Source organism: Lathamus discolor, chromosome 1 (assembly GCF_037157495.1).
Source record: "Lathamus discolor isolate bLatDis1 chromosome 1, bLatDis1.hap1, whole genome shotgun sequence".
Lineage (NCBI taxonomy): Eukaryota > Metazoa > Chordata > Aves > Psittaciformes > Psittacidae > Lathamus > Lathamus discolor.
Genome location: NC_088884.1, coordinates 29,156,870 through 29,170,494, shown reverse-complemented (window position 1 = coordinate 29,170,494; position 13,625 = coordinate 29,156,870). Strand labels below are relative to the sequence as shown.

Genomic DNA, 13,625 nt, shown 5'->3' with positions numbered 1-13,625 from the left:
TAATATTGACTCAGAGTTAAAAACAAGGTAAATAAATCACTAGATGTGTAGTGAAAGGGAATTGGCTCATGCACCTACTGTGCAGGTTTGGGTGAAGAGGCACATGAAGGTCCTTGGATTCACTTGTGGAACAAGAAGCCTACAAGAAAAGAATCCCTCGATTTTTCTCTTAACTAATGGCAAACCATCCAGGAATTGCTAAATAGTCAGGTACTCATTTGGGTAACTAATATTAGTTGTCTAGATCTGGCCACGTTTCAGTTAAATAAGCCTGTACCTTGATGGATAGGCTACAGGCTTGTCTGTCTCCAAGCTGAGAGTTAAACACCTCCCAGTTGGGCATGACTGAAGTACTGTCAGTCAATTCAAACATTGTTTACCCAGAAATACCGAATTTGTGGCTTCTTAAATATTATTTTCTTGATTGTATTTCTCTCTTTTTAGTGTTTTGTGTACAAAAATCACCAACTGCTTGACAAAAAGTGGATTTCAAAATAGAATAAAAGATCTTTCTGGACTTCCTAGTTTACTTCACTTAGGAAGTATTCAACCTTCCCAAGACATTTCTAGATGAAGGAAGCAATAGTTTTACAAGGGAAGGTAGCTATGTCTGTAAATAGATAGGTTAGGGCCTTCTCCTCTACCCCCAGCGATTGAACAAAAATATTTGACATAAACTGTATTGGTAACCTTTTGTTTCATCTTCATTCTAGTAAGTGCTACTTGTTTGTAATCTTCAAACCCTAAAATTTGACTCGTCTAAACCAAATATTGGATGAAAGATCAGTGTTTCTCATAAATCCTAAGATTCAACATCTTCTCCCCTTTTTAAAGATAAGGATGGCAAAACCTGTTTTGTTTTAAACTACAAGCTCAATCTGCAAAACACGAACATTCCAAAATACTCTTCTCTGATGTCATCAATTCATTTTGAGAGCTGATGTCAGCTCTCAAACACTAATGTGCACTTGCTTTTATTATTTTAGATGGCTTTATTGTACATGGTGATGTTTAACAATGAACCAGGAGTTCCAGAATAGAAAGTATTATATACTGCAGTTGTATTAGACATAATTATCTGAGAAAACATTTGAAATACTGCAATTTCAGTAGTTTCAGTGCTGAATTTCTCAAGATTAGAAATGTAATAAAGCAGGGAATTTATTTTCTTATTTTGTGAATGATTATGTTAAATGAGCTTCACAAATGCCATTTTCCCCATGAATTTGAATGATTTACTAAGGGAGTTGAATCAGGCAATCTGGAATAACTGATGTTGCTGGGAGTCACAAGGGTGGATGATGTGGTAAATTGCATTAGACAATGATCATGTTCGAGTTTTGCAAAGCCTCCGTCACAGTGCCATTGTGAGAGTCCATATTTGCCAGTTTTGTCAGAGTCTTTTATTCCTGGTTTCAAATTTGGGGGGTGGAGGGTGAAGGGGGTGTTTTCTGTTTGTTTCTGGGGGTTTTATCTGTCTTCAGCAGGTTTGCAACTAAATCCAGTTCTGAGAGTCAAGGCATACTTTCTCCTTTCTTATGGACAGTATTAAAAGCTGTGCAGATTCAGTGAGTCTTTATGTGGCAATTGAATACTATTCCTTACGTGTGCTTTCAGCATGTTTTTGGTGGTATAACTGACTGGGAGTTCTAAAGTCCTCTGTAGCAGGAGTGTAAAAAGGTTACGTGTGTTGACGTCAGAGTACAATGGCTAACAAGCAATGAATGTCTCTTTCACAGATAGAAAAATGTAAAGTAATGGCATCTAAGAAGAAGCCCCTCTGGCTTGAATTTAAATGTGCAGATCCAACAGCTTTATCAAATGAAACCATAGGCATAATCTTTAAACACGGAGATGACCTCCGTCAGGATATGCTGATTTTACAGGTATGGTAGCTAAATGTATAAAATTAATAACATGAATAATAAAATACTTTAAAATTGCTTTACTTTTCAGCAGTGTGTATACCTTACTTCTATTGGTCATATGAAAGACAAGGTTGTCCTTTGTTTTTTAAACTGTATGGCAAGGGTGGTGTCAAAACTGGGCGTTCTTTCTCGTTCTACAGTTTTTTATGTTAACTGTGCTGTGGGTTAACCGTGGAATGGGGAAAGAGAAAAGGAAGAGTAAAAGCAAGAAAAATTGTGGGTTGAAATAAAAATTGCTTAATAAGCAAAGGGGAAGTGGCAGAAGGTAAAAGAAAACAAAACAGATGATGCAAAGACAGTCACCCATGGGTAGACCAATACCCAGACAGTTCCTATTCAAAAGAAGGTTAACCTCCCTAAATCCCCTTCCTCTCTGTGGTATTGCTGAGCATGACATTATTCAGCATGGAATGTTTCTTTGGTTAGTTCAGGTCAGCTGCCTGGTTGTGCCCCCCCCCCCCCCAAACTCCTGTGCACCCCCAATCTCTTCACAATGGGACAGAGTGAAAAACAGAGGCAGCCTTGGCATGCTGCAAATGCTGTTCAGCAATAGCTTGAACACCACTGTGTTACCAGCATTGCTTTGGTCAGCAGCCTAAACCACAGCACCATATGAGCTGCTCTGCAGGAAATTAACCTCTTCCTAGCTACACCCAGTAGCTACCCTGTTTTCTCCTGCTATGTGCTGTACATACTTCACATTTAGGTGTTTTAGAGAAGGAGTCTTACTTAGTGCAAGACGGCCAATTTTTCTGATGGATCATATTTATCATTTATTTATGCAACGCGTGAAGTTCCAAATGAAAAAGAAATCAGCGGGTAGCATTGCTCTAGTAATATTTCAGTGATTGTTCTGACACACTGGTTTGTTATCACTTTTGGGGATATCTATGGGAAAAGGATATACTTGCTAAGGTGTTCAATCTCAGCTCACATAGAAATCATGCGATTTATTTTTTAATACTTTATAAAACAGTAGAGATTGCCTGGGCAGAGGACAGATGAGGAAATATGAGCCCTAGTTCTGTAACTGATAATCTTGAATGGCTGCACACTTTTTGTATTTATCTCTTTACCTGTAAAACAGAGAGGTAAGTTTAAACCCACCTCAGCAGTCTGGGTAGTGTTATTTGTGTGAGTAACAAGTAATGTCCAAATAATTCCATATATATTTTTGTTTTTACTAGATTCTTAGAATTATGGAATCCATTTGGGAAGCAGAATCCTTGGACCTCTGTTTGTTACCGTATGGCTGTATTTCTACAGGGAACAAAATAGGTATGTGATCACTCTTATTGTGTCTGGAAATTCAAAATACCATGGTTACAGAAGTTGCGCATGGGAGATCTATTCTAGTATGTGCTCTGGTCCTGAGATACATAGCAGTTTAATGCACTTTCTGTGAGGCATCCTCAGCCGTGTCTTAACCATGGTTTCTGCCCTTCTGATGGGTATTCTTCAACTGCTGCGCTAGCTTAACTGACTCCGATTCTTGTGCAAATTCAACTGTTTGGGTCCTGCTCTAAGTTTCTCTTTAATAACAATATTCGGTATAAAAAAGCAGCAAAAGTGAGTGACTTATTCAAGATGTTTGATAAGAATAAAATAGAGAAAAGAGTTAAAATAGCAAAACCTTTATGTTCATTCCCTGACCTAAAGCTTCATACCCTATCCAATATAGAAGCAACGGCGTTACTCAACTGGATGCTCAGAAACTATTTCTCAGCGGGCATTAGTTCCTGCAGCAGAGATGAACTATTTTCCAGAATTCCAGTTGCTTACAAAGGTTCTGGAGAACCACACACCAGTGTGGTGGTGTGTAGATGGACTGGGTTGCGTGGCAAGTTTTTGACAGCAGGGGGGCTGCAAGGGTGGCTTCTCTGAGAAGCTGCTAGAAGCTTCCTCTATGTCCTATAAAGCCAATGCCAGACAGCCCCAAGACAGACCCGCCACTGGCCAAGGCCGAGCCCATCAGTGACAGTGGTAGCACCTCTGGTATAATGTATTTAAGAAGGGGAGAAAGTTACTGCACCGGAGCAATTGCAGCCATACAGAGGAGTGGGAATATGAGTGAGCAGCAAGTTGTTCTCTGCAGACAGCAAGGTCAGTGAAGACAGAGGGAGAGGAGGTGCTCCAAGTGCTGTGGAAGGGACCCACACTGGAGCAGTTCATGAAGTGTAGCCCGTGGGAAGGCCCCACGTTGGAGAAGTCCTTGGAGGCCTGAGTCCTGTGGGAGGGACCCCGTGGTAGAGCAGCAGGAAGAGTGTGAGGAGTCCTTCCCCTAAAGAGGAAGGAGTGGCAGAGACAACGTGTGATGAACTGACCACAGCCCTCATTCCCTGTCCCCCTGCACTGCTAGGGGGCCAGAAGTTAGAGAATTCAGGAGCAAAGCAGGGAAGAAGGGAGGGATAGTGGGAAGCTGGTTTTTAAGATTGATTTTATTTTTCATTATCCTACCCTGATTTGATTGGTAATAAATGAAAGTGATTTCCCCAAGTCAAGTCTGTTTTGCCCACGACAGTAACTGGTGAGTGATCTTTCCCTGCCCTTACCTCAACCCACGAGCCTTTTGTTATACTTCCTTTCCCCCTGTCCAGCTGAGGAGAGCAGTGATAGAGCAGCTTTGGTGGGCACCAGCCAGGGTCAGCCCACCACCACTGAGCACCTCATCAGCTCCGGAAGTCTGTTTCCATCTAGAAATGCCATTACTGATGATCCTCATGGCTCCAAACTGACTCTTTATGGGTGGATTTGTGTATGTTATGTGTCTGAGCACATCCACACTGCAGTTTCCTAGTATCCAGATAATACATAATTGACTGTAGAGTCAGTTTTGCTGAGCAGTTCTTGAATGATTAGCTGGAGGAAAGCCTCCTCTGTGTAGAAAAGTTGGCCATGGCCAAATGAAGATATTGTGCTGGAAAAAAAATGCTTTGGCTGGTGTAAACAGTGCGTCAGTGAGATGGATTAGCAAGTACAGCTCTGCCATTTACTTAAAGCGTGAACATGTGTAAAAATCAGCAAGTTTGTTAATTACTGTCATTGGTGTAGCTGGCAGTATGGTAGTAAGTGCATGGATTGGTAAAATAATGATAATATAAATATTGCAATGTGTCTCCCATGATCTCCAGCTTTCTAGCTCTTTTCTTTTTCAGAAATACATTTTGCTTTATGGATCAAACAAGAATGAGCTGAGTGCTGGCAGAATTAAGAGCTCTTTTTAGTCTGTCTGTAATGCACTTCCTCTCTAAAATCCATTGCCGCATAAAATTTTTGTTACCCTCTCATTTGACTTCAAGATATCTCAGCACTGAAGAAAAACCCAAACTCACTGATAAAACACTTGGCAGTGTGGCACAAAAGAGTTTCCCCTAAAATAAGTCTTTTAAAATTAAATAAATTGCGTTGATAGAATTCTAACAATAAAGGAAATTGAACAGTACATATCAAAATACCAACTGTACATATACAGAGGGTTGGGTTTCTTCCTCTCCTTTAAGTATGTTATAACAAACCTAATTTTTTAGAGAGACTTTTCAGATTTAATACAATTTTGTTTAAAAATGTCTAAGGGCAATGTAATGTATTGAAAAAATGGGGGAAGGTGGAGGAATTCTGCTGGTGATCCTAGCATCTTTATATTCGAGTTACTGACTTCATTATTCTTTCATAAATTTGTGATTGACTCCCCATTCTTTTATTTTGTTTATTTCCCTGTATGCATGGGGGAGGTGTTAGACTTTAGCATCCTTTCAGCACCACAGTAGGGGCATGGTTAATCACATAAAGACTCCTGTTGGGTTTGCTGAGAATACCTGCAGCCTAAATTAGAAATACCCATGGCGGGACACCAAGGTAGAGCTTATGCTTGTTTGGAAGCAAACCAAAGAGTAGTGGCTTGAAAATATTCTTTCACAGTATTCGTATGTGGTTTTCTTCCAAGTTTCTTCTTCCCTCCCTCTTAGTATATCCATGGAACCTGGGGCAGTTTCCGTGTATTGGCACATGGACAGCCCCCCATTCTCTAGTGAGCACAGAGAACCAGTCACGTGTCTCCCACCTGGGGCTGGCATCCCCTCTTCTATAGGGCTTCCTCAGCCTGCTGAAGGCATCTGCATTCAGTGCAGCTTGCAGTTTTGGAAACATCCGTCCTCTCCACTGCTGCTGCCAAACAGACCTCTGCAGGAGGAGCTTTTTCTTCTATGTATCACTGGGAAAAGGCCATACCCTATTCTCTCTCCCTTTGACATGTCCATATGTTCCTGGCTCTGAGAGGTAATTATCACTACTTACTATGCTGCATCACTGCCAAATATAAGCAGTTCAAGCTGGCACTTAATGTAAGAGTCACCTGCTTTAGTACCACAGATCCCCAGAAACACATAGCACAGTGCATTTACTGCTGCACTTCCTCCCAGCTGAATACAACCCAGCTGAGATCCCAGTTAATGAAACCTAGAACTAGCCATACTTACTGAGAGGCATGTCTGTAGTTAGAAGGATTTGCCAGTTGATCTGTACTATTCCAGCAGCTAACTCTTTTTTTACCATGATACCTTGGTCAGAATAAGCTGCACAACATTTTGTGTAGGTTTTATACCACTCTTACGGCAGTGCAGCAGAGAATGATCAGTAAAGGGTTTTCATTAGCAGCTGCTTTAAAATCTGGGGACTTTTCACACTGCTGATCAACATCTGATCTATACTGGGAGAAGTTCTAAATGCAGGAGGAAGCAGAAGATGGCTCCTACAACAGCTCCACTCCCTTGGAATCAAGGAGCTGTTGGCCGGTAGAGGGAGATTTGAGCACAGGCAGGGGAAGCCTTTTGAACAGCTGGAATGGGATCTGGAGCTCTCTCCCAGGAGGCAAACAGCAGCTTAACAAGCACAGACCTAAACGCAGAGCTTTTAAAGTTGTTGGTGTTGGCAGTGGGTTTTGGAGGTCGTATTTGCACGATACTTTTATTACAGACAAATCAGGGCCACTGTCAAGATGGAAGAAATACCCCCAGAAGGTATTCAGCCATGACTCAAGCCACACATGGAAGGCAGAGGCAGGAAGAAACTACTGCTTTGTTACTCTGCTACTGAAAACTTTGCACATAATTCAGTAATGGCAAAAGGGTAGGACTGTGACTAGATAGAAATTAATCCATTTCAGAGAGAGTCAGACTGAAACTGAATCAGAAACTGCTTTGAATAACTTCGGGAAGAAAGGGAGGTTTTGGTTTGCTTGCTTATCTTGGAGCTGGAGCTGAAGCTAGGCTCTTACCTACAGGACACTACTGAACCTGAACCAGAGGAAGCAAATATAGTATTTCCAGTTACCAATTAAGTTAATCTAAAATCTGATCTTCCTCCCTACAGACATGCCCAGTACAAGGGCACAGTGCATTTGCTGTTCTTGCCTACAAGCAGGGTTGTGTTTGCAGCCTCTGTTTCTGCTTTTCTCTCTAGCTCCCTCTCCATTGCATGCCCCGTTAGTATGAACAGTACAAGTCTTTGTTTCTGTGCCATATTGCTGTGATGTACTGATCTGCTTTTGTGAGGATCTGTGTAGTTTAGGGACTAACACCTGGGGCCCAACAGCCAGAGCTTTCCACCAGCAATGACACTACTGTACCTCGGTATGTACTGGTATTTCTGAACCTTTCTGTGCATACGCACTTTAAGTTTAAATTGGATTTACTGCAGGAAGGTTGGCTTTGTTCCTCTGCCACAGCTCTGGCAACATTCGCATCCCTTGGCTGCTGCAGTGCTGCAGCTTCTCTCCAGCTCCTCAGACTTGTGAAGTTGGAGAGAAGCAGATGGGAATGTGAATGGTACCTGGGCTTCTGCAGGGGATGAGGAGAGGAGATAGTTCCTCTCCTGGGGAAAAGCCTTATGCAGAGGGTCCCTACTCATCATGTGATGCTTTCCCTTGTCAAAGGTTTTGTGTTCTCACGAAGGAGAAAATTGAATTTAATACACATTAGTATAGATTTAATAACTTCTTCTGACTTCATCCTTATTTTCTCTAGGAATGATTGAAATTGTGAAAGATGCTACAACAATTGCTAAAATCCAACAGAGTACAGTTGGCAACACTGGTGCATTTAAGGATGAAATACTAAACCAGTGGCTCAAGGAAAGATGCATGATTGAAGAGAAGGTGAGTTCTCTGAATTTTTAAGTAGGATCCTCAAATGCACAATACTGATTTGGGAGCACAGAGCCCATGCAATTGTGTCTGTGTTACTTGACATGAGTTTGAAAAAACCATTCATTTTCCCTGTACCTGTGTCTGTGAAAGAGCCTTTAGGATCCAGCTGGCAGCTGAGCTCCTGCGAAACAAGATGCTTTAGAAGTGACTTCTCTGTCAGTGATATTTAGAAGTGATACATGAGGTGCAGATTGAAAGGACATCCAAGAGCATGGGAAGGCACTGTGGGTTTAGAGAATTAAAAGACGGGTTTGGGTACTCACAGCTCCTTTGCTCCTTTGCTCTGGTAGGTCCACTGACCTACAAGAGAGCTTTCTGACAGCTTCTTTTCTCAGAAAGCATGGGCAACTTCTGGGTATGCTTATTTTATTTGTGCTAAAGGATAGAGCCTGCTCACACAGTACGGCAAGTGCCATGCAGGGCTATGATCTTAATCTTTGCTGTGCAGCAGTGTATTTTATAGGACAGCTGCTAGATACATGTTGAAACAAAGGCGTAGGGCTTTGAGAATGACTGGATTTGGTTTCTAGCATTGAAGCATTTAACATCTCTAGGATTTATGTTTAGTTTCAGGCAGCTGTGGAAAGATTTGTTTATTCTTGTGCTGGATACTGTGTGGCAACCTTTGTACTTGGAATAGGAGACAGGCACAATGACAACATTATGATTACAGAAACGGGTGAGTTATTATTTGAGACTGTCATAGAAGAAGAGGGGACTGTCTATACTTAACTAGATTTGTCTTTAATTTTAATAAATAATGCATTTAACAATGAATGAAGAGATACAATCCTGTTCTGTCAGCATTGCTTACATGTTCAGGTCCTCCTGTGACATTGAAATATATCATCACCCCTTTTGGCCTTCGTGTAGGCTCTAGGTATTTATCATTAATAATACCATTCTTTTCCAGGGATGAGTTTGTTGCAAACTATGTCCCAAGGAATGTAAAACTAATTTTTTTTAGCATCCAAGATCTACAATCCCCAAAAAATCTAAAATGTCGGCAGGTATTCACCTGTCCGAAGTGTTGATGTGCATCTGGTAGTGCTCAGTGGAAATGTATCTGTGTCAGAATTCAGATGTTACTGGACTATTTTCACTTTGAGGAACATAATTGCTTTACGCACCTTTGTTAAAAACCCTAGAAAATGAGTGTATGTGGACGGTATTGGTTTTGCTACTGAAGTCTGTGGGATTGTTGCAATCCTCCTGAAAGAACCACAACTTTCTTATATTACAAACTTCAAGAATTCTTTCGGTAGCTACTCATTGGTTCATCCTTAATTTTATAGATGAAACCCCTGAACAAGCCATACATATGGAGGAGTTTTATTTGGTCTCAGAAGTTAACTTCCAGTTTCATGAACCACTTGCTTCATAATTAGTCTTTACATAATGTTAAGAGACAGAGAATACTTTTGGGCTTAGTTAGAGGCTGTATATTTAGCATTAAACATATTATAGTTAAAGTTTTACGAGTTGAAGGTTAGAGAGAAGTACTACCCTGAAGGCAGAAATGAGCTAATTGAAGACTACGGTAAAAAAGTTCATCAGAAGTCCATGAGGAAAAGAAGACAAAGAAATGCTTCCATATAGACATTATATATAACATAATAAATACAACATATTATGACGTTATGTGACATAAGATAACATGACATAACAGAACATCATAACATAACAATGTTAGAGCCTACGGGCAGAAAATGAGGGACAGGTCAGTAGATATGGAGACAGAGAAAGGTTATTCTGTTGTGGTCAGGATCAGGTTTGCCTTAGTCTTTAACAGGAGCTGTCTTGAATGACAGAAGCCTTAAGGATGTCAGTCTGAGAGGCTTGCAGAGAGTAGATCTGGTAGGTTGGGAGGACCCTGAAAGCAACTAAAGTGTTCTTGGCAGTTTATTGTATTTGAGCCTAACTGTGACTTCTTCTCTTTACGAAGGTAACCTGTTCCATATTGATTTTGGCCATATTCTTGGGAATTATAAAAGCTTCCTTGGAATTAATAAGGAGAGAGTTCCTTTTGTGCTGACTCCAGATTTTCTGTTTGTCATGGGAACTTCTGGAAAGAAGACAAGTCTCCATTTCCATAAATTCCAGGTAAATAGTGAATATCTAGCTGCAAATCATGTATGCAATATTTTTTACCCTCTGAAATGAGTATTAGTGTTTTGGTTTTCAAAGGTATTTCCTGGATATAATGTTAATAAAATTTACCAAATCATAATAATATTCTGGGATAATTTAGGCCCAAACAAGAGCAAAATTAGCTGTAGCAATATGGGTACTAGAATTCAACAATCCACAAAGCCACACTGGAAAGCTTCAGTTAGCAGTAGACCAGATAGGCAATTCTTTCTTTGTTTCTTGTCTTGATTGTCTTTGTAGAGGACTTCAGTATTTGTGCAATTAGAGTCTCAGCACTGAGCAGAGGCCACCATGCAGTGTGAGAGGTGTTCCTCAGCTGGCTTTACTGGTGTTATTCCCTCCTGGTTCTGCCCTTGTGTTCTGGAGCAAAACAGTACTGCATTTGAGTAGAAATCTGCAGTGACCCTAAGCTATGCCAGATTCTGGTTTTGTGAAGTGAATGGAGTTAGCACTCAGAAAGAAAAGAATGTTCTTAAAAATCTATTCTGCGGCAGCTTCTATTTGCCATTAAGCCTCTCAAAAAAAGTTGTGATTTTCTAAGCTTGTGTAGGACCTGAGGAAAGCAAAATGCTGTTTAGTGTGTCTAATGAAATGGCTGAGATTGTGGCTGAGCAGAAGAAAATGGATGTCTGGGGTATTAATCCTGTGCTCATCTTTAAGCACTTTAAATAAGTGCCTGATTTAAAAAGCAGGTTCCCTATAATATCAAATTAAAAAGTCTCCTACAGAGTGTGAGTCAAAGCAAAAGCCAAACTTAGGTGTTCTGGATTCTCTGTCGATAAACCAGTCTCTCTCTCCCATGAGGAGTCTGGTTTTCTAACCTGAGTACCTAATAAAGGTTCTTACTGCTGGATAGTGAATATGCCCCTTTGAACCTGTACACGACTACAGCAAATAACAAGGCAATTGCCATCGTTGATCCCAGACTTCTGAAAACAACTAAAGATGGAGGTGCGACTTTTGAGTCTGTTTTGCACAAGGACTGGCTTTATCACAGTGCGGGGGTTTTGAAGGGGCTTGTGGCTCAAAAAGATTTAAGAGCAGGATGCGTTTTGCTGTGGAAATGCTGAGCCCAGGCTCTCAGAGAAGCCTGTGAGCTGTGCTGTAAGCAGGAAAGATGCTGTTGCCGCAGCTGTAAGCCATGTGCAAGTGTGGGGCTGAACCACCACGCTGGGATGTGTCATTTCGTAGAGGACCTCTGTTCTGGAAGCAGGAAATAGTTAAAAATGTGAAGTGTGCTAATGGAGAATTGGAAGACTATCAGCCTGTTAGCGTCTGCGCTGAGGTAATGCTGTGTTCGTATATATGGATCTTCCAGCTTTTTAGAGAACATCTGACCTTTACTTCAGCAGCCCAAATACCAAAAGCAAAAGGAGGGGATTTTGGTCTTAATCTCTCTTCAGTAAGCCATGCCTTCACCATACAGTCCTGGGTTTGACCAAATACATATTTTGTTATTCTGGTACATACTTCTAAATACTGCTACCATCCCACTAGTGCAGATGGCCTAGGAATGCTGCGACACTGCCAGTGTCATTTCTGCTACTGCCATTAACCAGACGAAAGGTAACTGAAATAGTAATAAAAAGCAAGACCTGCATCACATATTTTGCTGTAAAAAAATATGTGCTTTAATTATATAGTCAGAGTACAAAAGTGAACAAAATTATAGCTTCTTTTCAACTGGCTGATTTCATCCTGTTTCCTAATACTGAGGGATTCATTCAGTGTGTCTGCCTTTTCTCTCATGTATTAATGGGAAAGTCTCGTTATTTATCCTTCATTAATTTTTAAGAGCATCTCTCATTGATTTGTACTTCAACTACACTAAAATAGGCTGTACTTTAGAGGAATGGGTCAGTTTTTTTGCAGGCTTTGATGTTTTTAATGTTTTAAAATATCTACTTCTAAAACTCTTATTTCTCTGTCACCTATTGGTTACAGTCCATACAGATGGGAGCCATAGCTCATACTGCAGGTGTCAGAGCAAGTTAATTAAACAAATAAACTTGACCAGAGCATAGTTTGTTATTAGGGGACTTCTAAAGCTGTCAGTGGCTTGGCAAGTTGTCTGGAACTAGCAATAAGGCTCATTCCCATTAGCTCTTAATCCAAATGTTGTTTCCCTTTTTGTTTGCGTTCGTTATGATGGTTTAATGAAAACTCGAGGCCCAGGGTTATTAATGACATTGCAGAAATGCTTAGTAGAAAGCAGTGTTTGATGGTCTTTCATCCTAATTGCAAAAATGTATTTAAGCATGACTTCATCAAAGACAAGTATTTTTCTGTTCCATCCATGAATTTTCCAGCTGCCTTAGTACTGTCCAGATTTCTCTTGCTGTAAGTGTCATACATGGTGGTATTTCCTTTCCACACTTTGGTTGAAACCAGTGCAGCTGTCTTAAATCCTATGCACATGCGGCCCTTTGCTTCTTACTTGTAGAAAGATCTTCATAGTCTTTTGAGCTTTGTCCACTTAATTATTATTAGTTTGCCTAAAATTGTCTTTGATAGTTTTTGCATTAAATTCTGAATGCATTTTTTATTAATTATATTTAATTTATTTGATTCATTATTTTTTCATTACTCCACTGACTTCATACAGAGAGCTGTATTTTCAGTACTAATATAATTCCTCTATACCTTTTGTTTACAGAATCTGATGTATTTGATTGTCAGATAAAGGTGACAGAAAGCAAAAGGGTGTCCAGTTCATCACTGAAAAATACTTATCTGTAGTATGCCGCACAGGGAAGGGATGGCCTGTGTAACAGAGCTTGGACACTTTGTGTTATAAAAATGCCTGACCTTCAGGATGCCAATACTTAAGACAGTTTCAGGGTCTCAAAATAATTATTCCTTATTGTCTGTCGGACAACAGGATTTTGGTTTATCCTCAGTTCCTATCATTTTGCCTATGGTTTTAGATCAGTTAGCGGCTTCCTTCTTAATCCCATGGTAAACATCTTGACACATATGTATGTGTTATTTTTGGTTCTCTTTGCCTCTCTTGGAAGTGTAAAAATCAGTTTCCTTGGAAGATGTTAATTCAAAACTCCATTCAGCTCCTGTCTGAATAAATAACTGTAACAGGCAGATACGTGATTTTTTCATCCTTTGAATTCCTGGAAGGAGCTGCCTTTGAGATGCAGCGATGCCAGGTTCTTGACTGCATAATTGTTTTCTGTCTCAGACACCTGCAGTAGTGAGATGCATCATCCATACTGAAATGTAAAACCTTCTTTGGTATAACTATAAAGAGCTTTCATCCCTTTCAAGGGGAACAAAACACACTAACACCTGTGACAAGATTTCCCTGTTTGAAGTTGATAATACATAAGCAG

At 40.4% G+C, this 13,625-nt stretch overlaps 1 protein-coding gene across 2 annotated transcripts in view; it reads left to right on the top strand.

Annotated features, from left to right (window-relative positions):
* The window catches only part of PIK3CG (phosphatidylinositol-4,5-bisphosphate 3-kinase catalytic subunit gamma), a 34,449-nt gene that overhangs the window by 17,590 nt on the left and 3,234 nt on the right, over positions 1-13,625 (top strand). For both annotated transcript variants that reach the window (XM_065666041.1, XM_065666046.1), the window contains exons 6-10: positions 1,740-1,886; positions 3,116-3,206; positions 7,949-8,079; positions 8,698-8,809; positions 10,076-10,233. In XM_065666041.1, the coding sequence (XP_065522113.1) occupies positions 1,740-1,886; positions 3,116-3,206; positions 7,949-8,079; positions 8,698-8,809; positions 10,076-10,233 (639 nt within the window). The remainder of the gene's footprint in view (positions 1-1,739; positions 1,887-3,115; positions 3,207-7,948; positions 8,080-8,697; positions 8,810-10,075; positions 10,234-13,625) is intronic.